General features: G+C 46.8%; 1 protein-coding gene across 11 annotated transcripts in view; it reads right to left on the bottom strand.

Annotated features, from left to right (window-relative positions):
• Nucleotides 1-3,343: 3,343 nt before the first annotated feature.
• The window catches only part of Trak1 (trafficking kinesin protein 1), a 127,042-nt gene continuing 103,468 nt past the window's right edge, over nt 3,344-26,917 (bottom strand). For 5 of the 11 annotated variants that reach the window (XM_046436393.2, XM_058576616.1, XM_046436392.1 and 2 more), the window contains 5 exons: nt 26,131-26,367; nt 24,840-25,159; nt 17,937-18,287; nt 9,060-9,162; nt 3,344-6,153 (listed from right to left, as the gene is read on the bottom strand). In XM_046436393.2, the coding sequence (XP_046292349.1) occupies nt 5,355-6,153; nt 9,060-9,162; nt 17,937-18,287; nt 24,840-25,159; nt 26,131-26,367 (1,810 nt within the window). In that variant the 3' untranslated portion in view covers nt 3,344-5,354. Of the gene's footprint in view, nt 6,154-8,176; nt 8,270-9,059; nt 9,163-17,936; nt 18,288-24,839; nt 25,160-26,130; nt 26,368-26,917 lie in introns of all 11 variants that reach the window. The other 6 variants (XM_058576618.1, XM_058576622.1, XM_058576620.1 and 3 more) reach the window with 3 other exon arrangements.

The following is a 26,917-nucleotide window of genomic DNA, read 5'->3' as shown; positions in this document are numbered from 1 at the left end:
ACTGGCTACAGGAAATATATTCTCCCATGATTTTAAAATTACACCACCCCCCACCACACACACACACCACCTCAATTCAATCTCTAATATGAGCCTTGCAATCAGTTCAGATAATTCAGATAGACTTTTCCTCTCCACCAACTTTTCCCCGGGTGGTATCATATCTGGGTGGAGGCACTTGCTAGAGCTGTGGGGGAGGCTGTGTTATTTCCTTTGTACTGTTTGCAAGGCCCCCTGGGACATACCTGCCTGCCTACCGGCTCCTAGGCAATGTATCGAAGTGACTCCCACACAGATCTGGGGCCAATACTTTGAGATCTCCTGGTACTTCCCTGCTGAGGCCCACCTGCTGCCATTTCTAACTTTCTCATTGCCCAATGTGGTTGCTGCCCCGTGATGGGTGAGAGTAACCCATGGAAGAAGGGTTCTAGAACATCTCTACTTTCCCAGGCTCCCTGCAAAACTAGCTCATCTGTCCTTGGATCCTCAGACTCATCCGGGGCTTCTCCTATAACCTTGGACTCAGCTCATGGACAGGGATAGGTGAAGGGCTCTTACATCTGATGTAAGTGGAATCCCTCTCCAAACTCCTCCTTCCCTTGTCTACTTGAAGAACATTTATCCAGTTCTTGTCCTAGGTGATTGGCAAGTGGGATTAGCAGGGTCAAATAAGCAAAGAAAAGAACTGGCTCAGCAAGTTTCCCTTCCAGATTGTTTGGTCTTACTCCAAACATACACTTAGGTTTTTCTTTCATCATAACCAGAAACCAAGAATTTGACATCTTTATTTTGGGGTCCTGGCAACAGTCTCTTTGACAACTTCCCCCTGGAGCCATAGCGTCCCCTAATTGAACTCTCTGGGCAGGGGGGTTGCTTGGGACACACACAAAGAAATTCAGCAGAGAACAGGAAAGAAACAGAACCATCTCAGACATCCTCCTGCCACACCCACATGACAGAAGAATGCACTTTGTAGACTGTGAAACCTCTATTATGGTGCTTCCAACTTTTTACGATTAACATTTATTTTTTTGCATCTTCTTTTTGAAAAATCTTTTTTTTTTTTTTTTTTTTTTTTTTGCTTTTTTCCAAAAACACTTGAAAGTGACTTGTGGACATGAAGTTTCTTTATCTTAATTCATTAACACACATCTCCTAGGAAACAGGCCAGGCTCTCATATAACCACAGTATAAATTATTGAAATTTCATATTGATGTATTATTTTAAAATATGTGCTCTATATTCAAATTTCTTTGACTGTCCCAACATTATCTTTTAAAGCATCTTTTCCAGCTAAGTATCCAATTCAGATCATGAGTTGTTTTAGTTGTCTCTTTATCCTCCTTTAATCCAGAACGTTTCGACCTTTCTTTCACATCATTGCCATTTTCAAAAACACAATATTTTATCACCTTCATGATTCAGGTTTTGCATTTGTGGCAGGAAGAGCACAGAAATAATGTGCCTTCCAATATGTCACACATCAGGGGACACTAGTATCACTTTGTCCCATTTTGGGGTAATGAACCTTACATTTCATGATGAACTTAAAGTAGGGTGTCACAATTCTCTCCACTGCAAAGATGCTAGCCCCCGCCTTTTGTAAATTAACAAACATTCTGTAGGAAGATATGACTCTCCTGCTCCCTAACAAATTCTCACCCAATGGTTTTAGTATCCATTCCTGTCTGAATTAGCTATGAGAATTATAGCTGCACATAGTAGGTCTTTTAAATTCTAAATTCCCACTTGGCAAATCCTGCCCATCCTTGAAGACCCAATACCAGGTCACCAGGCCTCAAAGCCTTGCCTGCCCCTGCTGAGCAGATAAACCACCCATTCTTTCTCTACCCTTCAAGCAAGTTAGAATGCAGTTGTCTGGCCTTCTCAGGGAGAGCCTGGGCAGGGAACCAGCCCTCCTGCAAAGAACTCCCACCTTACACAGCAGTTCTCAGACTTCAGTGTGCCCTAGAATCACCTGGAGGGCTTTTTAAAACAGTTCCCTGTTCCCTCCCCTGGGGATTCTGGGACGCCCTCCAAAAATCTTACTGGTTTGACACAAATGCTTAGTTAGTTCTCTTTCAGATGACAGGTCTAACACAGGTTCATGGGGAATACTCGTCCTCGTACTTGGAGATGCTGGATGATGGAGACTCCACCATTCCAGTGTGTGGCTTTGAGCTTTAACACACAGAAAGAGAGGAGCATGCAGAACCATACCTGGGCTTCCTGCTGCTCACAGCCACTGGCCTGCTCAATGGCAGTGGCTGGGAAATATGGTGATCAGATGGGCTCTTTGGTGAGTATCATGGTTTCTTTGACCCTACAGCATTCCATTATCCTACCAGCAAATGACCACTTGGGCCTTCTTTCTGTGATCCTCACTTTTCTATCCATGGGTCTTTGCACCAGCTCCTCTCTCTGCCCAAACACACCCAGGCAAATCTCACATGGCTGATTCAATGCCCCTCCCTGGAGAGGCTTTCCCTGATTGCCCAATCAGAAGTGGCTGCCCCTCCCTCACACCCCTCTGCTGTAATTCTCTGCATAGCCCTTCTTATTCTGTCGGGTGTTGTCCTTCTCCATTCGGTAGATTGCATACTCCATGACAGCAGGACTCCTCTTGTTCATCACTGTCCCTCTAGTACCTAAAACATCTGGCACATGATAAGTGCTCAAAAAATACTTTCTCAACTAATTAACCCAAAGGTGTGATTACTATCCCCATTTCACAGATTCAAAAGGGAGGGCCTAAAGAGGACAAGTGGTTTGCCCAAGGTCACACCAATACCGAATGGTGGTACCTGGTTTTAATCTATGTGCTATGTCCCACTAGCGCTGGCAGGGTTTCATGGCCTTCACCTACCAAGGTGGCAGAATAAGTTGCATCCGAGCCTTTCCTTCTTCTCTCAACTGCCCCTCGGTGGGCCTCCACTGTTCTTGGTTCTTAAGTCTCTTAACACGACTCCCCAGAAGGCAGTTGGTAATGTTTGTCTGGGAACTGGTTTCACAGATGTGCTCACATATGTGGGAAATCACATACACGCAAGCGTTTTTCACTCCAGTGCTGTGATAGAGAAAGATTAGAACTGACTCCATGACCATCTGTACTGTTTGCACTGTGGTGGGTGTGCACAGTGGAACAGGGTGTAGCCCTGAGAGGGGAATCAGATTTTGACTGGGAAAGTGTCTCATCATAAGATATCTCATGTAGGAAGAAAGGGAGGCGATTGCAGCACGGGCAGTGCATGCCTTTCACTTTCCCCAAAAGAGATGAACACCCTCAAGTCTGAGGAAACCCATCTCCTTGATGATGACAAGACACTAGTCAGAAAACTAGGGTGGTTTCCATCATTTGAATTTATTTTATTGATACTCGTTCGCGAATAAAATTTTATTGATTTTTTTGATGCATTACAACTCACTTTTTGGTAGTGGTTGTATAATGTTGATCATTTAATTTATTTACTATACTAAATACTGCAACCTCTGAATTGCCCATTTTTACACTGGTGTTCCTGATGGGTGGGTCCTCTCTGAATACATAAAGTGGTCCAATCAGTCCATGGTTTTTCATATTCCTTTGTTATTCAACCTACTGCTTTAAAATACATTCAAATAAAAAGGTGTAAGTTACTTGCAGAGTACGGACACACTAGGGTGAGGGGAAATTGAGAACATAACCAGTGCTCTCACAGTCAGAGGACAAGTGGTTTTGAAATCATGGGACCGAAGCTTGCTCCACCGGGACTTCCTCAAAGAATCCTTGGTGGACATAAGGTTAAACTCACTCAACTGAAGCTCACATCTTTAGCTGGGAGGGAGGGCACAGGATGACAATTTCAGGTATAGAGGATATTATCCTTCCACAAATATCCGGAACAGGTGGTCATGGAACACCTTGGTGGGCAGTGTTCCCAGATTAGAATAAATAAATTATCTGCTTGGATTGCAATGCCACAGACACACAGACTGGAGCTGGAAGGGTATTTGCTTAAAATACGGCACACACGGGTAATAAATAAAAGTTCACAACTTACTCGGCTACAGCAACAAGACCAGGCTCTCTTGTTGGCTTGTGGTTCTTTTCATAAGCACCTCTAATCTCTCCCTAAGCACAAAAGGAGGCACAAGGAGACAAAGGGCTTTGGGGGGAAGAAACTATCTCATTGTGACCATCCTGTTTTGAAACAAGAGGGCAAATGTGTGGGCACTGAATGGCGACCCCATGAGTAAAAGTGGGTTGCCCATTTCAGAGCGAGGGCTTGAGCCAGCCGAAGGCCGATGCCCGATTCCTGTCCTGACCAGATGGGTACGGTTTAGCTGGGTTTCTTCTCCTTTACCTTTACTGTTGAAAATTTTCTTGAAGAACCCTTTTTCCTATCCCCTTTCCTCAGTCCTGCTGTTAGAGTTGTCTTGGGTCTGGCCTTCAATCAACCTGCTTGTGACACTGGGTCCCAGAAATAAGCTGCTCTCTCATTAGCAACTCGGTGTGTTTGAAATTTGCATTTTGGTGTCATGGAACCAAACAGACAACAGACACTGCCGGTACCATTGCTTCCCTGCATGTATAAAAAAAAAAAAAATGGAAAAAATAAAACAAAACGTCACACAGAACACAGAGGGACTGCTGAACAAAGCGGTGGGAGTGTGAATACATTCTCTTCCGGGTCAGCCTTGTGGTCTGACAGCTGATTACAAAACACAGGATGACTTCAAGTTGAAGGCATGAAAAGAAAAGATCACACCTAGAAAAGGAAAACAACTGTCCACTGAGGCAGAGTAGTGACGGTCTTGAAGAAGCTGGGCCACCCGTAAAAGAAAGAAAAGCTCTCGATTGTGAAAAGCTACAGCCAGGTGCGTGTGGCCAGGATGGAGGCCCCTTAGGCTCTTCGGGTGGGCGAGGCATCCAAGGACCCCCGGGGCGCCAGATGCATTATGACCTGGGCCGCTTGACAGCCCGTGGGGTGCGGTGGGGAGCTGTCAGACACCGGATTCACTGGTTCCTATCCATGGGATAAGAACACACTTGGGAGTTTCAGTGCTTCTCAAAAGGAAAGAAGAAAGGACACCACCATTCCCGGACTCCACAGGTAAAGTCCTCACCAGAGGACAGCGCAGGGACACTTCCTGTGGAACTGGAAGAAAGGGCGGGGCAGACACAAGGTCTCCAAGTCCTATGTACACACTTTTTACAAAGTTCCACTCTTCCCCCGTTAGGCACAAGGTTGATTTGTCTAGCTCAGGAGGTGGACAGGGACGGGAAGAGGGGGAGAGTGCACTGCAGGGGGAAGGGGAGGCAGGGAACAGGGTGGAGAATGCCCATCTCCTCCGGGGCACAGGCCCCCCAACCTCACCGCAAGCTAGTTTGTTTGGGGAGCTTAGCACCCATCAAGATGCCCGAGGTGAGAGTCACGGGGGCTTTCATCTGCATGCTGGATCCCACCATGGTGGGGAAGCTACGATTCCGTCGGATGCCACTATTGAGCTGCAGTCCACCGATGGCACTGGTGACGGTGGGACATCCGAGAGGCAGGCCCTCAGGTACCAGGCCTCCAGGAACAAGGGCTTGTGCTGGCCCCGGGGGCCCACAGAGGAGAGGTCCCTGATCTTCAGTCAAGGTGGGGACATGGGCTCGCCCTGAGTTCACCACTTTGGCCACCCCAAACCTCCTGACTTTGTCCACGAGGTTGAGGTTGGAGACGGACACGTCTGTCTGGCTCTCGCTGCTCCTGACGTTCTTCTTTTCTCTCACCTCCCTCAGGATGGAGCTGGCTGGCTTGGAAGCCAGGAAGTTGTCGTAGGGAGGGCTCGTGCACTTGAACTCAAAGGAGGGCGGGGAGGACGTGGGTGTCTGCATAGGCGAGTTCGGAGGGGTAGAGGGGATCACGGCCATCTTGGGAGTGTAGGAGTGCAGGAGGGAGCCCCGGGCGGCCCTGTCCCAGCTCTGTGGGTCATACACAGCCGCAGAAATGCCCCGCTCCTTTAGCAGCCACACCAGCCCCAGGGATGTGCTCATGGTGGTCGTGGACTCCCGGATGTTAGTGAAGGACTCGGCCAGGCTCAGTCTCCGTGGAGTGCACGGCGTGGCCACTGGTGTGGACTTCAAGTGGCTAGTGCTGCCACAAGCTGGAGTCGGGGCCGAGTTAAGGCTGAAAAGTAAAGACAACAGGTGGTGACCCATCAGAAATGCCCGTGAGCACCATGGGAAGGGTCAGTGGTCATTCCACAAGGTGGACCTGGGATATAATAGGAGGACTCCCTGCAATGGGAGCCCCAGACACCTCTGTCCACATCTGTTCCTTCCTCTCACTCATGGAGGCTTGGGAATCCCTTAAGTAGGGCCCTGGTATGAGTTGATGGAAGGTGCCTGTGATTCCCTTTGCTCTCCTCTGGTGGGTGGTGTAACTGTTCCCCTTGCAGACCAAGAAACAGCCTCCAAGGTTAGGTGGCTTCTTAGTCACGCCTGGGTATTAAGTGGATAATCCCAGATTTAAAGTCTGAGTGACCCCAATGCTCTCAGATGGGGAAAGAAGTTGATTGGCAAAGAGGCCTTCCTCCCCCACCAAATCCACTCAAATTCCAGTGTTCCCTCCTAATCCCTACTTCTCCCTCAGGCAAGACACTAACCAGAACTACGGGATACAACGGCTTATTTTGGAAACAGCAAAAATGGCCCCAGGGGTGGGCCAAGGCCAGGTGGCGAGCACCTCAGCCTCCTGAACACCAGGACAGTGCTCTCTCCTCTGCACCTTGCTGCCCCTCACCACCTTCACATGCTGTCCAAACCCATTTTGATGAGCGGAGTTATGAGGTCAGTGGAAGGAAGCCATGCCCTGTATTATGGGACCTTCATCTACAGAGTTTCCCAGCTTCAGGCCCCCGAGTGACTAAAGGAAAGCTGAAAGACTCTTCCTTCACTCAGTGTCATGCTGAGGACCCCTAGGGGCCCAGCAGCTGGGGTCCAGCTGCAACAGCCACTAGGACAAAGAAGTCTACGGGAGGGGAAGCAGGGGGAAAGGCTTTTCTGTCTGCTTATGAAAACAAGGAAGACTGATTTTTAACAGCTGCTCCAGGGATTGGGGGGCGCAAATAGGCACGAGCCCTGCCCTGCTTCTGAATGAGCAGCCAAGGGCAAAGGAGTACCTCCTTCCAAAGGTCTCCTGGGACCTGCCCTCCGATTTGGCATAGGCAGGTCAGGTGAGTGTCCCCAGCCTGGCCAGGGGAGGACCAAATACCACGGGCAGAGCACCAACCACGGAAAGGGAAGGTAGGGGACCCCTTCTGGAGCAGGTCCCTGGAGTGACCAAAGGGACACTTCCTGGGGAAACAGTTCAACAGGAAATACAGGCTGGAAACACCATGTGGCTCCACACTCAGGTGACCTCACCACTGGCCAATCAGCAAGGGCAGTGACCATAGAACAGGCCCATCTCCCACAAGCTAAGGAGGGAGTAAGCTGGCCGATCAGGAGTACTCTGAGAAATGTGAGATTAGAAACCACGGCATATTCCTGTGGTTGAAAATGTGGATTTTGTAAAGGCACAGGGAGAATTTTACAAATATTGATGTATCATTAAGACAGGGTTTAAAAAAAAAAATTCTAGACTCAAAACCTTGTGTGACCATCCTCAGGGAAATTTAATTGTGTTTCTGGCTACCTTTCCTTCCAACTCTGGTAAGAAAGCCCTTCCATACTCCTGACTTCCTATGGTTTTCCTGGTCTGGGACATAGCTGGGTGGTCTTCCAGATGAAGATCCACTTGGGTGCAGTCTGCATCCTGAGGCTGTAGTCAGAAAGGGCATCTAGTTGCCCTGCACCAGCCTTCACTGGGGAGCTGAGTTCTGCGGCTTTAAAGACAGTCTCTTCCAAACACAGAGCCACAGGATGGGAAAACCAGGTTCTTCTGGGCCAGAGGGGAGATGGAGAAGACAGAACTAAAATTTCGAGATCCACAGGATGAGACCTTCGGGTTAGGCCTGTATTAGCACTGGCACTCGACTTGCTGGGGCAGTTTAGAGGGTTAGGGGTGTGGACGGTCAAGGCTCTGTTAGCCAGGCACAACCACAGAGACACATCCAAGCCTAAGTCCCCAGGTTAGTGGCGGCCACGCGTGCACACACAGCTCTTTCCATGTGACCTGCCAGGGCAGGCACTGCTGGCCGTGTGCTCACCCCCTGCCTCGCCCGTGGGCTCAGACTCTCTGCCCTACATCTCCTCTCAGCTCAGCGGGGCACAGGGCTGCTTCGTGGTCCTCCTCACATGACCTGTGGAGAATTATTCATAGTTTAAGGTGCTCCTGGGGGTGGCTGCTCCCTCCAAGCTGGCCCTTCTCACCTCCCTCCCTTTCAGCCTTACCTTCCATAAACCTCAGGATCTTGCTTGATTGTACCACAGAGGGAATGGCTCAGGGGGGCATTCTGCTATGTTGGGGAGACCACTTTCCCTTTCACTGGAAGGTGTGGAGGGAAGTTGTGCAGCTGATCAAGCCAAACAGACCAACCCACGACATACAAGGCCTCTTGCCAGATGCTGCACCAGAAGGAATTGACCATGCTGGGCTCTGGCTTGGTCTTGGAGACTCCTTTTTATCATTTGGGTCATTATAGTCTGGCTGTGGCGCATGGTTCCTGGGGCCTGTTCCAGAGGTACAAGGGCTTCCACAGAGCTCCGTAACTCCACCATGAAAGAACGCCATGCTCTACTGGCAAGCTCTGGGGCAAACATCCAGCAGATTTGGCTGCAGGTCTGTTGGATATCAATTGTTCGCCTGTTAAGGAAGGGGCTGAGAATACATTCTAGGGCCAAGAAAAGGGCAATGAAAGGTGGGTTGAGGTTTCTCCACCTGTGCTGCATCTGAATCAACAGGAGCTTCAATTCAAAAGCAAAGATCTGACTCAGCACAGGTGACTATAAATGCTCCTAAAATGCTCAAGCTGGCTAGAGTTGGCTTTTGAATGAGCTCCTTGACCTCACTTTGCTCCATAGGAAGCCTTGCAGGAAAGGGAGTGCCCGGGTTCACCCCACCTCTGCCCACCAGGGGCCAGGGACCCTTACCTTGGTGTGACCCGCGTGAGCTCGTCTGAAGGATGCAGGATGCGACAGGTGGTGAAGGTGAAGGTGGAGTTGGTCTGTGACATGCACTTCCCAGGGTGGTGCGCTAAATCGGGGAACAAAACATATTCCTTGCATCCAAGTATACCACGGTAAAAACAAAACTCCAGCACAGCCCTGAGCAGATGCAAGAAGTGATGAGCTACCTTGTTAACTGGATCTGGGTGAGGAAGGTGGTCCCTCAAAAAATGACCACATTTTTGAGCACTGGTCTGCAGAACATTGGATCCCAGCTTCCGGCCCAATCCAGACAGGGTTCCTCATCATATTCCTGGGCCAGTAGTGGATCCAGTTCCAGGGGGAGGTACTAATGGGCCTTGGGGGTAAATTTGGTTTTCCTCCACAGAGGTCAGGATCTGCTTTCTTCTTTTGTTGCTTTACATGGGCAAACAGGTGCCAAAACTTGGCCCAGGGGAGGGGATGGAGCGGGCGGGGAGAGGCACTTGGCACCTGGCAGTTAGGCAAGGCTTGTGGTGCTCCCTTTTCTGCTCACACAAAAAGGGGCGCGGGAAGCTGGCTCCACTACTGTCCACCTGTGATTGACATGGTGGGAGGTGGCGATCTCAGCAGCCTCAATAGCAACCTGGCAAGAGTTCCAGAGATCAGGGCCCTCTGGGGTGCCCCAGCTCCAAGAAGTGTCTGACACACAGTGGTGCAAGTGGCATCACTGCTCCCTCCTTGACACCTCCCCCTGGCTCCTTTCTTGCCATTTCTAGGATGTCTGATTTCAAGTGAAGTCGAGAGAGCAACAAGGGTTCCTCAATTTATTTCCTTTTAATGTTCTAACAGGTTGTTGTTGAGGCGGCTGAAGATTGTGGTCTGGAGCAAAGTAAAATCACAGGTATTAAGACCATGCATCAGAAAGCTGGTGAAGGAACAAGTAGTTATGAGACATCATGATTGTAGAGGTCATCCTCATTCATAACTCAAGCATTAGGGGAAAAAAAGAAAAAGAAAAAAAGAGGCTGCACCAAAAAGCATGCACAATGATGTCCTGGGATGATCCCCCCGACCCTCCCCACCCACCTATGCCCCTGCAGCAGCTCAGCCCCCCAGAGACCTCCTGGGAGAAAACGGATTAGGATCTCAGAGGCCATGAGGAGTCAAAGGCCAGGAAGATTCCAAAGGCTGTGAACTAGAAACTTCTAGCTCCTTATGGGACGTTTTCTCTCGGGTTTGACAAAAAAAAAAAAAGAAAAAGGCAAACAAACTGATTGGTGCCCCAAACCCTACAGATCCACACACAGCTGACTGTGTCATAAAAGAAAACCAGGAACCAGATGAAACAAACAACAAATGATAACCAAAAAAAAAAAAAATGGGAGGCACATACATTGAAGGAAGTGAGGACAAAGCCAAAACACAAAAATGGTGAGCGGGGCCAGAGGAGCAAGGCAAGACTGCTGGGCCCCAACTGTGGTCTGGTCGGGCTCTGTGTGTCAAAAGAGGCTCCCATGGCCCCTGGCACGGCAATCAGCCCCACAGCCACTGGGAGCTCCAGGCAAATGGGAGGGAGAGGGAAAAATAAAAAAATTTAAAATAGCCTTTATGAATCTTTGTTCCTCAAGCAATAAATGCAATGGTTCAGGAACTCAGATAACCGAGAAATTGCTGCAAGCCAAACAAAAATGGACGAAGCTATGAAGAGAAGGCAACCGAACAATCACGATTCTCTTGCTGCAATAAGGTCTAGAAACAGAAGCAGCAGAAGGCCTGGAAAAGCCATCCCAAATATCAGGGATGATGGGTTATTCAGGAAGGAGAGGGGGGAAAAGCAGTCAACAGGTAGAATTAAGACAAAACAGTTGAAAGAGAGAGAACATTAAAAAAAAAAATCAAATAAGGCAAGGCTGAATTTAACATTAGAAATGTACCCCCATTGAAACACATGGCCAGAATATCAAATGAAAAGGTCACAAATGCACACTTTCTCCTCCACCCCATTAAGTATTAGATCTTTGATCACAACAGGTAGTATAAGGATGTTTTAGAGATACAGTTGCATCAACAGAAGCAAAACCCATCTTAAACAAATGGGTTTTGGGGATAAGAAAAGGCTGCTAAAAATTCAGAAGTCACCACTCCCCAGAGCAATGGATAGCTTTAGAAGATCAAGGAAGATCAACGAGGGTCAAAAGTGCCAAAGCGGGAGATTCGGCCCCTCCAAAATACCACTGGGATGCCTGGATGCGGGAGCTCTCCCGTGTCATCATGGATGGCCTGGCCGCTGCTGCACCTCCCTTTCTTGGGATGACACAACACAGAGACAGTGAGTCACCTGGGGATGGGCTTGCCGGAGCTCCTCGTGCTTGCCACAGAGAAGCAAAGGGATGCTTGCTACAACCCTGGGTGCAGGAAGAGAGAAGATTCCCAAACCAAGAGACAAGTAAAACCTTCTTCTTGGCAGGCAGCAGGGGCTCAGGGTGAGGGTTCACTCTGGAAGTCACCAAGACTATTTCACACACCAAAGCCCCTGCCCCTCTAAACAAGTTCTTTTTAGAAAATGGTAATGTGGGTTCATCTCATGCTACTCACTTTGGGGACACGAAGGACAGGACTTCTTAGAATTAATGCTTTCTCTACTTAAATTCTTCCTCTCTCTCAACCTGACAAGAAGGCTTCTGGGTGCTACAGTGGATGAAGGAGGTATTACACTTGATCTCAGTCAAAAGGCTGAGATGCAATTAATGTGCAGAGATTAAAATGTATTAATTTACATTTACCAATAAAGAGCCCCAGACTTTTCTTAAATTCAATTGCTTTTCCTCTCCCTGAATTCTGATGCTGATACAGAATCTGGTAAGTTTTTAACTCAATTAATCCTCGATTATTCAAACTCTTCTACGCTGGCAAACTATAGGTAGTTAGCTTGCAGGTTTTTTCTTCTGAAAACACATCACACATAAGCACGCGATTTTGGTGAGCAGCAGGTACACACACTGAGGGCTTTCTACGGCTGAGAGTCACCCTTCTCTCCTGTTCTCTGATGCAACCCTGGTGCGTTTTCTGCCTGGAGTAAGTGGTGCTGACTGCCCATGCTCCATGATGCCTGGTCCTGACTGGAGAACTGAGTAACTGGGATTCTTTGGCTGCCACCAGTGGTAGTAACACAGCAGTAGAGTTGCCATATAAATCTGGATGGCTGCTGCCTTGTGGAGCAATCAGGCCTCCTGAAGACTCAGGCTAGAAAGCCCACTGTCTCTCTACAGCCCAAAACAGAGGAGAGGAACACACACAAGGCTGGGGTGCTCTGGTGGGCCCAGAATCTCCACAATGGCTGAAGGACGACTCCATCTGCTTGCCCACAAAACACATTGACTCATACATTTTAATCAGTCCCAGTGGCGCTCCCCTCCCATCCTCTGGGAAGGGCAAATTTGAAACGTGCTAGGTTCAACAAAAGTTTTTTGCTCTCTAAAAGCCAACACAGAATCTAGTCCTTAAAAGAGCCCTGCCATGAGACACAGAGTTATGGAAGAGAGCAACTTCACTGGGTGTGTCTCTAGGGAGATGCAGCACACACCCAGCTGCTTCAAGAGAGGTCTTTGAGATGGAGAAATACTGGCCATGCCATGCACCCAAACCACTTTTTTTAAAGGCACATAAATAATTTCTAAAAACACCTGCAGTGCAAATTTCTTTTCAAATGCATCTCAAAATCTTGGACAAGAAAAAGGGACCCTGTCTTTGTGGTGCACGGAGGCCTTCTATTTTCTCTTCCCCACTCTTCATGGAAAGGACCAACTTATATGAAATGAAGGAAATGACCTTGAGCTTTTTTCCTTTTCTTAACCTGACCATGTAGTGTTGAAGCTGTTGTCAGGACTTGGGTCTTTGTAATTTCTATAAATTCATAACCAACATACGTATACGCTCCTCCCTGCACCGGTTATTCCAGTAGCTGCCACATCAGGGGTGGCACCCAGGGGCCAGGCTTTTCCATCCAAGCAAAAACAAAGCTACTGTCAGTAAAAGCCACTGTCAACCCAACGTAAAGGCATGGCTTGAACTAAGCCCTAAGAATATCAGTACATCTTTTTAAAATGCTTGGCTTGTAATGAATTTTGAATTTTGCTTAAGGGGGAGAGGAGGGGAGAAGAAGGATATCTCCCTGCCTGTCAGCTACATGAGAAATAGCTCCCTTTCCATTAACCTCTCCCCCCCAACAAAAAAGGCAAAGCAATGCCTTAGAATTTCTGCCTAAAAGACTAAAATACCAGGGCATAGAAAAATGCTTTAAAGATTTTCCTGCCACTTCATTATATAACTCTGCCTATGAATTTTTCTGGGGGAAAAAAAGTTCCATGATGAATTCATACACAAAAACTTCCATAAACTCTCATGTGCCCAACAATCCATCATTAATACCGATATGGTAAGAGTGATCAATGTGGTTTCAACTGCATTTCCCTTGGAGTGGGGGATATTATGAAGAGTGGGTTCAGATAAAGTGGCTCATCACTTTAAAAAAAAATAAGATTAAAAAGTCACTTTAAACTAAAAAGTACTATACAACTATATAATGATACTTTTTAAGCCCTTGCGTTCCAGGCCTCACATGGGCCAGGTAACTCTTCTCTGTTTCTCAAACATTTCTTGGACACAGCCCTGATCTGGTCCTATAACTCAGAGGAAACTCCAGGGCCCCTGCTAGTCAGGCACATGGAGATTTTAAACCTCATCAACATAGAATCTTTTTCCAGTTTCTGTACAACTTATTCTTGGTTCCTGCAACATTAACAGTCTAGTCATCCTACTCCACACCAAGCTATCTACTGTCTTTCATCTAAAAAGTATGTGATTTAAGAGGTGAACAATTTCACAGCATTGTGCAGAGGGCCAGAAAATCTCTCAAATGCCCCTGGGGTATCATCTAGAGAAGAGATTTTTTTTAGAATGCTGTTAAAATGTTAAAAGGGCAAGTACAAAAATCTCCATGGATCCTTTGGATGTCAACAAGCTGACCTGCATGCCCTCTGTCTTTTTGTCCTTCTTTCTGTGGCTGACACCAATAAGCAGGGGAGCTCGCCTGGCTGAGCTGTCTGGAGACCTTTCCGGCTAGCGTCTTCAAAGCCAGTCCAAGAGGGCACTCCTCCCTCGCACTGAACCCTGACAGGCGAGTGCTTCCACAAAGGCCCCTCCATGTAAGAAGAGTCAAGAGCTGATGCCCACCAGTCAGCACCCATGTGGGAGCCTCTGGACTCTGGAGGGACCTTCTGTGGTTCTCCCAGGTAAGGACACCCTAAAGAAACTGCTTTTAGCAAGTGCGCTCTGCTCTGGAAGTTCTAAGCAGGGCTGACTCTATGCTGTTGGTTTTCAATTCTCTCCTTCTTCATTATTCGACTTCCAGGCTACAGTTGGCTTTCTCCGCTCTGGCTTCCCATTCACGCTGATGCAAGAGCACAGGGGCTTCCTTCGCAGGTCCTGATGTGGGTGGGTGGGGGCAGACTGCAGTAGAGCCAGGCTGGATCAAAAAGCGCTTCCTCCCACAAGACACTGGGAAGGAACTTCCCTACACCATAGACATCTGAAGGCCTGTCAACCAGTGTACCAGCCTTTTCTGTCTGGTTCTGCTGGGTCCCTGGGCCACCTTACCTTCACGAGCTTATCTGGACCCACTTCTGTGGACATGAGTGAGACTGAAAGCAAGACAGGATACAAGCTGATGAAGGTGTACTGCAACTGGCCCCTGCCCTGTGATAAAGCTATAGGAACACATGGCTGCCAGAACTTTCTGTCTGGCTCCTTTTCCCACACTCTGTAACTGCTCCTGAACGGAATTTGGACCTATGCATGGACCTATGCATAAAACAAAGATGTGACGAAAGCTGATTCTTGGTTCTCACCTCTGGTGGCCAGGTGTTGGAGACTTAGGGAAATTCTCAAGGCCTGTTTTGACCAAGTGTGACCGCCTTCCAATACCAACTTCAGGATCTCAGCCCCAGTTATGACACATCTCCATTGCAGGGTCACTCACTACCAGATCAGATGCCACGGTCTGCATGATTCGTTTCTCCAGGTAAAATGGGCTCCATGTGTATAAATGCTGAATAGACTGACCTGCAACGTCTTCTGTGGGCATAGCTTTAATCCCACACTTTCTTCACCTTTAAGGATCAAGGCATCCAAGATAATTCACCTGAATGGTCCATCCGACCAGCCAACTACTGATGTAACTGTGTGAACTTAACTCTTAATCATCTGCCACATAGAGGCTCTTCCCTACCATAAAAATCGAGAATACAGAACACTGTCAGGACAAGATATGGACTGTTTCTAATCAAGGGCATTTTCTATATGAATTAGAACAAAAAACATGTCACTGAAATAAAGTAAAACTATAATCTAAATATTGTTTAAAACAATCCATTTTAATCATCTAAATTATTTACAATACAATAACATGGATCCTTTTAAAAACATTGGATTTTTTAAAAAATCACCAAGTGATACTTCAAATAACACATTAAAAATATATTAATAAAATTTTTTCAGTGCTCAAAACTCCCCCCACCCCCAATGTGGGGCAGCAGGCTCTAGACGAAAGTGTCTAATATACAAATCTTCCCAGTTTGCCCATCACACCAGTTGTTAAGGAAAAAGATTAATCAACTTGTTTTTAAAATTTCTCCCTATGAAATTTTCCTAGACAGAATGGCGGATCCCAGGACTGTGGCTAAGTGTGGATGATGGACCAAAGCAGAGACCAGACCAGCTGGATACAAATCCCCAAACAGAGGATGCCCCAAGTCTTCCCACCGAGGCTTATCTGTCTGCCTGTGACTCACTGGTTGTATACAGAGAGTCACTTGGAGCCTTGAGGATGATTTATGTACAGAGTAAAATGCTTCCCGCATTCCAAACATCAAAATGGTTCTGTCATTCCCAACAGAGAAAAAAAGAGCCAAGTCAGAGTACATCCTTCCCCCTCTGATGAGCTTTTAGAGATGGGTCTTATCAGGAAAACAAGCTCAAAAGAACTCTAGGTCATTCAAACAATGAGACTGTCCCTAAATTATTTTTAGCCACCCAGATAATTCCTTTTTGAATTCACATATCTTGAGCCTGACCCTTCTATAGTTTCAACTGTAATTGTGCATGCCTCACCTCAAATAACATTGCTGGGATGGATTTGCTGCAGGTTTCAGTAAGGAGGGCCTAGGAAGAACGGTCATTGCTTATGGTGACTTTTTAGTCCTCATGACTAGTTTCCTGGCTCCTTTCCACCAGGAGCTGCTCCCTTCCTTTTTACGTAAGCCAGTGCTTATGGTTGGGACTTTAGTCCCATCACCAGTTCCCTCTCTCCCTCTGTCCTCCAAGAGAAGTTGTTTGTCAACATGATAGCTTCTGTTCAACTTCTCGAAGATGCACCTAGTGGTGGTCCTTGAACTTCCTGGATTCACTTTCTACCTGTAAAGCTGTGGGGAGGGCACTGTCTACCCTTTCAGCACAAGTCACTCAGACACTGTTCTTCAAGGACACCTGCCTGCCAGATGGCCACTATGACAGGGGTAGGATGGATAACAAAGTTGCTCTTTGTTGACTGTGTAGATACTACATAGATAAGCATCTTCATTTTTGCACAAACTTAATCTGGTAACTTAATTGCTTTAAAAAAAATCAAACCATAAATAAATCTAAATGCTAAATAACTCTCAGCTTTACCTATGGCTCCTTGGAAGTTGACAACAAAGGAAAAAGAAAAGTCAGGCCCAAATCAAGTCTCTTGACCACAGTTACCAGAAATTAGCCAAGGGATGGGAGACACCACCAAGAACCTTGGTTCCTTCCTGCCTTGTGTTTTTGTGGGGAGTGTTGGAGTCTCTGCAGATGAAAATTGTGAATCACAAAGATGAATGTCCTTCCTTCAAACGTGGTGACTCAGAAATGTTACAAGGATGACAGCACCTTTTCAGTGTCTGTCCCCTTATCACACAGAGCTTTGCAGCATGTGGATCTGGGAGATCCAGGAAGAGTAAAGGGTAACTATCTGGGGCATATGGTGACCACAGACCCATGCTCTCAGGGCCCTGAGTAGAAAGCTTCCCATTCTAGGGGCAACTGAGATGTGGGTCATTCTACAAACTCAGTCTCACCTTCAGAGACTGGGGTAGGGGAGTGGGGAGGCAAGATCAGCTCAATGTCTTTTCTAGTTTCATCTAGAGACCTCTGGAAGAATTTAATGACATTCTGTTAGGGTTTATTTGGTTAATCACTTTGAAAAATTCCACTTTGAATATGTGTAAGCTAGAAAGAAAGTGACATATATGCCTTCATTGAAGTAATTAAAGTCAAAAGGCTGGTCTATCAAGTGTTGTCTGGAATCCTGAAAGTTTTCTGGGCTTCTCTTTATCTCAGTGCAACCCACAGGTAACAGATTCTGTCATTTGCTTTCAGAATGACCCAGAACTCACAATTCCCCTAGCACTGCCCAGGTCAGCCCCGTTCAGTCGGGAAATCACTCTAGAATCTGCCCCTCAGACATGGGGTGACACCTATAACAGGAAGAAGGGTCCCGATGTTCTTGGGAGGCCAATAACCCACTTCTTTTTAGCAGCCTCTCCTGCTCCCATTTAAAAATCCCTGCACCTCCAAGATGGGCAGGGGCTACGCCCATTTGTTACAAAAAGGAGGCATGAGACTCTGTATTAAAAAACAGAACGGCACAATGGGAATGCTTTAATTGTCACCCACACAGACGAGCGGAAGCTACAGACAAAGAGCCACTACAGATGATGCCCGGAACAGAAGTGAGAATGGCCCAGAACTCTGCCTCTGGTAAAGGTGCCAGGTTTACAGGACTTATTGTGGTGCCCTCACCAGACCCCTCCTCCTCCTCCTCCTCCTCCTCCGTGGCTGCTGGCATCTCCTGCATCTCCTCTGGGGAAGCCTGAGGCCGGCTCGGGTAACTTCTGCTGCCTGAGACAGTCACGTGTGCTCGGGACCTCTCACCTGAGGTCTCTGGGTGCTGAACTGGCGTGGAGGTAGCTAGGCCCGGGAGAGAGATGTGGTCACCTGTGTCATCTTCTTCAAAGTCGTTAAGGCAGTACACTTCATCCAGGTCAACATCCAGTGTCCGGAAGCCCTTGGTGACCACACCGGGCCGGGGGTCCAGGATGCCCCCAAGGTGAGGCTGGGCCAGCTGCTGCCAGTGGTGAAGGGTGGCAGAACCTTGCAGGAAAAAAAAGAGAGAGAGAGAGAGAGAGAGAGAGAAGGAGGGAATAAGGGGGAGATTTAGGATGGAGTCTAAGACGCTGTGGCAAGGATAACAGCACTGGGACAATTCATCTTTTTCAGGGTCTGTCCCCTTATCACACAGAGCTTTGCAACATGTGGATCTGGGAGATCCAGGAAGAGTAATGATGCTTAGTGTGAACCCAGGGTAGGGCCTAGCCTGCTCTGGGACGGCAGAAGGCACATCAGTATAGCTGCCTTAGCCCTTCCTGCTGTGAAATAGTCACTAATCCCCACCACACCCAGAGGGGGCACCAATTTAAGCAATCGACCTTTTATTTGTGGGGGGGGGGTGGTACTAGGGGTTGAACCCACGGCATCACACATGCCAGACAAAAGCTCTAGCACTGAGCCACACTCCCAGCTTCTTAATTTTTATTTTGAAACAGGGTCTTGCTAAGTTGCCCAGGCTGACCTCAAACTTGCAAACCGCCTTCAGCCTCCTGAGTAGCTGGTATTATAGGTGTGCACCACCATGTTGGGCTCAAACAATTTTTTAAGTAAAATGTTACACTGTATGTCAAGGATGTTTGGTGATGCTCTTTATTTTAATCAACCAATGCCAACGCCCCAAACCAACACAGATCATTTTACAAATACAAGAGGGAAAAAACAAGGGGCTGGGAGTGTATATATACCAATTCCGTGCCAAATCCACCCCAGGAGACACACAGAGTAAAGCAAAAGGAAATTAAAGCACATGGAGGTAAGTGGTAGTCTGATTGTCACCTCCTTTACTTGGGTTTTCTGCATTCTGCCAGCAACCTTGAAAGGCTGCAGGGTTAGGGAGGGGGAACTGGGTTGAGAGAGGTGTGATTTAAGAACACGGTAAGTCTGCACAGAGGTCTAAAGCCGAGCAGCCAATCTCTTCAGTGACACCAGACCCTGGGACTCAGATGACATTGTGGAAGGTCTGTAATAACACCGGAGTGTGTCTTTGAGGACTTCAAGGTGTCCCAGGTGCGGTACAAAGATAAGTGTTCCAAGGCCAAGCATGCTTGGGAAACCTAGGTTCAGAGGTGTGTTTGGGGAAGAACATCTCAGAACATCTCACCACCTGCTCTGGTGGCCTGAGTTTCTGCCCAGCCTATTTGATAGAACAAGCCTTTTCTCCCCTTGAAACACTTAGTCATGCCTCACATGAAACCAGCACTCTGGGGCCAGCCTGGGAGACTGGGAGTTCTGGATCTACTATATAAGGACAGGAGTCACCCAAACATAGCCACATAAATAAATACCCAATGCTCAAGACAGAGATGTTTAGAGAGGCATTGAAAGTGCTCTTAGACACCCACCTCAAGATCTGCCCCAGCCGTAAATGTGCACAGGTAGGAAGGCAACCCACTTAACCTGCATCTACTGACTATAAATAAAAAATATTCTATGTGCAAAAAAGGAAAAAGATAACACAGAGGTGAACATAACAAAAGAAGTTATATCCCAGACCTGTCAGAACATCTAAAGCAGTTGTTCTCAACTGGGGACAATTCCGCCTGCCCCCCACCCCCCGCCCCAGGGAACAGTTGCCCAAGTCCGGAGATATTTTTGGTTGTCACAACTGTGAAGGGAGAGAAGGATGCTTATGACACCTCCTGGGCAGAGGCCAGAGATGGTGCTGAACATCCTAAAATGCACAGGACAGTTCCACCACAAAGAAAGATCCAGTCCCAAATGTCACCAGCGATGAGACTGAGAAGCCCTGTTCTGGAGCTGTGGTTCTTAATGTTCAGATCTCCTGAGAATCTGAAGGAGGCCGCAGACCCTAAAGGGAGCGCATGTGCCAGCAACGCTATGCAGATATGGTCAGGGATTCGGGGGGATCCCAAGTCCCCAGTGCCACAGCATCTTGTATCTCGATACAAAGCTACCTTGTATCGAGACACATCTGCACGCCTGTCTCAGTGTTTTGACATGCATCACATCAACTAAATGGTTTTACATATAAGTCCATTAATTCACTCCTCAAAACCACCCTAGGCAGCAAGAATTATCACTCACTCACACTTGCCAGGTGGAAAATGGAGCATTCCTGAAGTTTGATGATTTTTCAAAATCAATGAGTGATGGCAGAGCCAGGGTTCAGTGACAAAGGCCAGGTTCTTACACTGCCCCCTCCCTAATGTACAGGTTGGAGAACAAGCCAGGTCATCAGTGTTCGGCTAGGAAGCCGGGCAAGGTGAGCAGAAGTGGCTGGCCCCCAGCTGCATTAAAAAGTCAACAGCAAAATTCCCAGGTGGGTATCTAGGTCCCAGCAGGAGACCCACACATTCCTGCGGGGGTCAGGGGCTTCTCTGCCACTATTGGGACTCCCATTTATACTATCCAAGGGCCCACTGGCTGTGCCGGCACATTCCTAGCAATAAAACAGCACCAGGGAGAAGACTTAAGCCACTGTCATGTCTAACTTGGGACTGCACCCTAGGGTCTTAAATGATGACAAGAAATTCCCAGTACAACATGTCCATGTCTCCTCGACCTGTGGAAGGGAGGCCAAGAGACTCTGGAAAGTGAAGAACAGTCGAAAGGAAGTGTCACCTTTCCTCATTCCTCCTAAAAGGGGCTCAGGATGCTTAAAATCCACTGGGAAAGGACTCAGGGAGGTTGGAGGTCTAAGCCCTAGAAAGAGTCCCATAGGCTTGGATCTTCCACCTGTTTCACAGGTTACCCCTCACCCACCCACCCATGGATGGGACTCTAGAAATGAGGCTACAGTGGGTCTTTTGTTTGGATTTAAGGAGGCTACAGAAATGCATGGAATTAATTCATTCCCTGAAACCACATAGCCTAAGAAACTCAGTACAATTTCCCCTGAAATATGCTGAATGGTGTATCATACTTCAATTTTTACCCCACGCCTTGGGCATCCCCTATTCACATAAGAATAGTCGACCTTTACTGACCCTTAAGTGTCAAACACTCTTCTGAGAGGTCTATGTCTATAACTTGTTTAATTTTCACGATAACCCTGTCATCTCTATTTTACAGACAAGGACACTGAGCACAGGGAAGTAAAAGTAACTTCCAGAAGGCACACAGGTGGCAAGCAGCTCATCCGGGCCTGAAACTGAGATGGGGAACGTGTCCATTCTCTTAATCATGTAGAAGGCCTCTCAGCAATGAGGCAGCCTCATATATGTAAAGCCTCGGGAGTCTAGAAAATAACGTCCCTGAATGGGCTCGCCAGTCCCCAAGCAGGCATTTTATATGCTGCACAAGTGACTCCTGGTGAAAGTCATCTCCAGCCCAACTGTTCAATTTCAGATATGCCAGGCTGTGGGGCTCAGGAACCCTTTACTTCTTACTGGTTCTCAGGCTCCAGCAGGGGTTTGCTGAACCTAGCACCTGTGCAGAACACCTCCTACCTCCCAGCCCTGCCACATCCTCAGCCAGAACCAACACCTAGGAATTCTACCCATATCCTGGCTGCCTGAAGTCCTTCATGTAACACAAAGAGGCATGAAAATTAAAGAGTACATATGAATCACATATTCAGAGCTGATCCCAGGTTGCAAATTTCCTAGGCTTCTTTTTTTTTTTCCAGTTCACTACCTTGCCTAGTTTCCTTTACAGAGCAGGAGAAGCACTGTGCTGTTAGCTAATATCACCTAGGACTTAGGACCTGCTTAATCAAATGGGTAAGGAATGGTCTGTCTGCTAAGATCCTCATGAATACAGGCTGGGGAAAGAGGCAAACTTTGAGTTCCTGGTTGGCACCAAAACAAAAGAGTTCTACAGAACAAGGGTGTGGAGAGCAGGGAAAACATAATTATGGTCACGGCCCCCTTCCCTCTGTCTGCTTTCTTCCATACCCCACTGTTTTATCTGAAAAGTTTTCCTCTAAAGAGAAGAAAACCAAATCTACTATGTCAGAGGAGCATTGGGGCTTAAAAGTCAGAATAAAACCTGCAGGATAACACACAGCTTAGAAGTGTATGCTTTCCCTTATTACATAGTAAGTTGTTTCTTTGAAAGTATCGCCTCAGTTATAATGAATCAGAAAGGAGAACAAAACAGAGGGAAGAAATACCACCTTCCTCAGTCTTTTTAACACTGATTTATCCCTCTTTCCAGTTGGAATATTTTGTTTGTTCTTTACCTACTTAAAACTCATAAGATGCAGACACAAGAGTGCTAGGCTAGCATTCTTAAACATCTAGCTCAGCTATTTCGGTTGACACAATAAGCAGATGGCAAGATTAATCAAATGGGTAAGGAATGGTCTGTCTGCTAAGATCCCACCTAGCATTCTCCAAGGGCTTCAGCCTAGATGCCTTCACCTAGGCTGGTAGATGGAGATCAAGGGAATCCTGTCAGGTTCTCATCTGGGTCAATGGAAAAGGATAATGTAGGAACATGATCCCAGCACAATGCTGGCCCAGGTCTCAACACTGATACCTGGGCCCTTGAGACCTGAGCTGCTGGAACTAGAGTAAATTTGAGGTGCCTAAGTTTTAATAAGTATCTGTTGGGTGCTAGGCACAATACAAAACACATTTCACCACAATCTATTTAACGACTATAAGCCTATTTCACAAATAAGGAAAACAGCTAAATAGATGGGTTATCTTATCAAATACTATAGATACAGGGTACAGAAGCTAAGCGTCAGGCAGACTTCTATGTCACATCCCCCCTTATCAAATTAAACACAGTAACACAACAATTATAGAAGGAGTAATAAAATATTGCTTGTATTTTAAACAGCTAAGAAATCAGAGAACTACAAAATGGAGCCCAAAGGATCTTTATCATGAGGATGAGTTACAGGGTGTAGTGATAAGACATGACTTTTTAATGGTAGTAATTTAGCTTCTTGGGAACAGGGTGCTACAAATGAAATTTACCTTGCATATCAAGTGGGATTTTCTCTTATTCTATTAACTTATCACAAAAATATTTCTAAGTCAGAGGTTAGAAGAAATAAAGATGAACTGGTCAAAATAAATTTTTAAAAATCTCATTCTGCAATATACTTGGGAAATTAATCCAAAAAACATATTCTTAGATGATCCAATGAAACACAGTAAAATAAAGAAAGGAGAGGATAGAGATGATAACATCCAATGATCTTTGAGAGACAAAGGAAGGAAAAGAAAAGAAAGGCAGAAAGGAAAATTGCAGAAATGGAAGATTTTATTGAAAGGAAAACAGACATAATTGAAAATCAGAAAACAATTGCCAAGCTTACAACTGAATAAATAATTTTTAAAAAAGAATGAGCCATCCCTTTTCTGAAATCTAGAAAGGCCCTAAATTATACAATTAAAAATTACCATGGAAAAGACAAAAAACAGCCCATTTTCTTCCCTCCGTTGGAAAATAAAGGATTTTGTCATGTCTTGAGTCTTTAACAAGCACAACCTAACCTTACAGCCTGCATTTTCAACAGGGAAAAAACAGATGTCTTTGAGGTGAGAAAAATTATACTCCTTTTAGGCACAGAATATATATTTTTATATTTGACATATATCTACATATAGATTATATATGGAGTACATAAATGATATTTCTGTGATATTAAAATTGCATGGTGGGTGCAATTAGGTAAAAGTGTCTGAAAATGGTTCTTAAAGAGGTAATAAATGTTGAGAAGTATTGACTCACAGAAATTTTGGCTTTGCATCAGAAATGTAATGCAGAATTCTAAAACACCTTCTCAAAGTCTCTGTGGGTTTCCACACTAAAGGAGTGAAAAATGAAAACTACAAACATGGTGGCTCTTGGCAGGTAGCAGTAGGCACAGGGAAAATGTTTTATAATACCCAAAGCAAAAAATGAAAAAAGGAGAAAGAAAACAAAAGTTGAGTTTTTCAATGAGTCTAATCAACCAAGAAGCCCTGACACTAAAAAGTGAACTGCCCCTGCAAAAGGGTGGCTTAAACTAGAAAGCTACAAAGCTCACTGGCCTACACAGCTACCCTTTCCTGGTCACCAAACTGCAGACTCTAGGAGTCTTGCTCAGAACACTGCATCTGTAGAAAGCCATACTCTTTGTATGAAGATCAAATCAGAACACATGAGCCCACAGATCATTTTCACGTGGTTATTGAAAAAGAAAAAAGAAAAAAAATTATGGTAGTTGCTTGGCACTACTCCTTGATGGCAAAATGTCTAACAAGTGAAAGTGTGAGCTCCCTATATTCCTCAGGCATGGCTAATGGTTTTCGGGGTCTGTCGGCAGGGCCTCTGCCTCTCCAAAAGGTCTCATATCTAAGGCACTAAGGCAAAAGCAAGAGAATTAGAAGGCTACTGTGTGCATCTCCCTGGGGTTACTTCGGTGGCCCGGGCATGCACTGCCAAACCCACTGCGGCAGCAACAAGGCCAGGTTATGGGCCACCCTCAGAGGAACTCGAACCAGCAGCGTGGGTGGCTGTCACGGAAGAAAAAGGAGTAGGTGTGGCAGCGGTGGCCACGCCTACTGTGGTGGATGAGGGACCACAGGGAGTCGCTCAGGAGGACAGAGAGGGGCCGTGGCCCCTTGCGATCACCTTCCAGCGGCTTGACGATCTGCAGCTTCTCGGGCAGGTAGGAGCGGCTGCTGAAGGACATGCCCGAGAAGCCAGTGAACTCGGAGCAGCAGCGCGAGTGCGTGCCCAGCGACATGATGCTCTCGGTGGGCGTGAGGGAGCCGCTGCGCAGCTCGCCCTTCTCCGCCAGCTCCCGCAGCTTCCTCTCCTGCTCCTCCTCGAAGAACCTCCGCTCGGACAGGTAGTTCTCCCGGCGGAGGGACAGCCGCCGCAGGGCCGTCTCCAGGTCATGGGAGCCGGGCGTGCCTGGTGTGCCTGGCTTCTTGCTCCGCTCCTCGTTCCTGCAAGAAGAAATGCCATGAGGGTGCAGCGGGGCAGCCGGCAGGACTGTTGAGATGGGACAGACCCGGAGGACAGCTCCAGGGAGGGAGCTTGGCACTGCACGCCGGACCAAAGAAACCAAGGCCAGCGGCTGGAATGTAGGCAGGAATGGAGAAACAAATGCCTGTCGCCAAGAACTACTTCCCTCTGTGGGTTTGAATTAGTTTTTCTTTCAGAAGGGCCATGGCACTAGAGTAGAATGAAAATCTAAGTAAAATTCACCCCCTAGTAGCATCTCCCTCCTGAGACTGCAGGAAGAAACCTTCTATAGGCTGCAGAATGGCAGCCAGCAAGTTCAAGAGAGGTTATCTCTTTCCTCTTGAATTAAAGGAGCTGAACTTTCAACTCTAAAGGAAATCAGCTCTGATCAAAGAGCTTCTCATCTGTCTTACTCTGTTGGTCCAGAAGAATCAGTTTTGATAAATAAGAGGACAAGGGTGTAGATAGTGGGCAGTGCAGGGTTGGGGTCAGGATCTGCAGGACTTCAGGACAGAGAGGAACTGACCACTGCACAAAGCGCCTAACCTGCAGACCCACAACATGGCAGACGTTTGCTAGGTGCCTGGGATGCTTGCATCCCACCTCCACAACAAACAAGACAGAGAGCCCGAGTCGTAAGCATTTTCAACATTCAACTACAAAGGGGTTCACAAAACAAATGTCAGTGATGATTAATGGAAAATCATATTTATCAATCCTCCTCTTCAACAGAAAAGCATCAACTTGTTACACCTCTTTCAACTGGGTAAAATATCAGTCTCAAGGATAAGGATGAGCTTGGTGGGTTTGCAGAATGTATTTGGAGAAGTACAGGTCTAATTTTCCAGGCAATTCTCATCAAGCTCCCTCTGATGACTAATGAGCCTGTGGTTCAACCCATACTACTTCTCTTTTCTCCAAAACAGACATAGAAAACTCCCAGCTCACTCACCCCAGATCTGCTGCTTCAGTTTCCAAGATAATGCTGTTGGTCTTGTTATCAAGGACAACATTGCCAACATCACTGCCATAGAAGCTGGACCGGGGGGTGCTGACACAGCTGGACAGGAGGGAGTTCATGGCTGAGGACTGGTTGGAGCCAGGGATGTTCATGGGAGAAGGGGTCAGTGACCTCTGCTTGACAACCTGGTTGATGTTTCTCACAGTCTCAAAGACACGCTTCTGGTGACTGCAGAGAACACACAACATCCATGAGTAAGCAAAGGCAGAAATGACGTTGGAGTTAGATCTCCCACAAAAGACCAACTGATGGCCCACAAAGGCACCTGGCCCTCAAGAAACCCCTGAGCAGTCTACTATATCCTGTGCTTTCAACGTCTTTCTTAGGGTGTTGGGTGCCTCCTTCACAAAGTGAAACCAGAAGACTCAACACTCTCTGATTCCAAGACTGTAATGCACAGTTGTATACTAAAGGTGATACTAGCAAAAGTGACATTGCTTTTCATGTCCCGAAAGCTTGACCTACAAGTAAAAACACCTAAGTATAACTTATGTTGGGCTGGGGTTGTGGCTCAGTGGTAGAGCACTCACCTAGCACGTGTGAGGCCCTGTATTCGAGCCTCAGCACCACATAAAAAAATAAATAAAATAAAGGTATTGTGTCCAGCTACAAAAACAACAACAAAAAAAGTATAACTTATTGTCTCCTAGCAAATTCTCTTCTTTCATAATATCCACTCTAAAGCAAGCTCTAGGAGGGCAGTGTTCACTGTTGAACA

This window comes from Marmota monax, unplaced genomic scaffold, assembly GCF_021218885.2.
Source record: "Marmota monax isolate L192 unplaced genomic scaffold, Marmota_monax_Labrador192_F-V1.1 WCK01_AAM20220418_F8-fsc00021, whole genome shotgun sequence".
Lineage (NCBI taxonomy): Eukaryota > Metazoa > Chordata > Mammalia > Rodentia > Sciuridae > Marmota > Marmota monax.
Note: the sequence above shows the minus strand (reverse complement) of the source record. Positions and strands in the feature narration are given on the sequence as shown.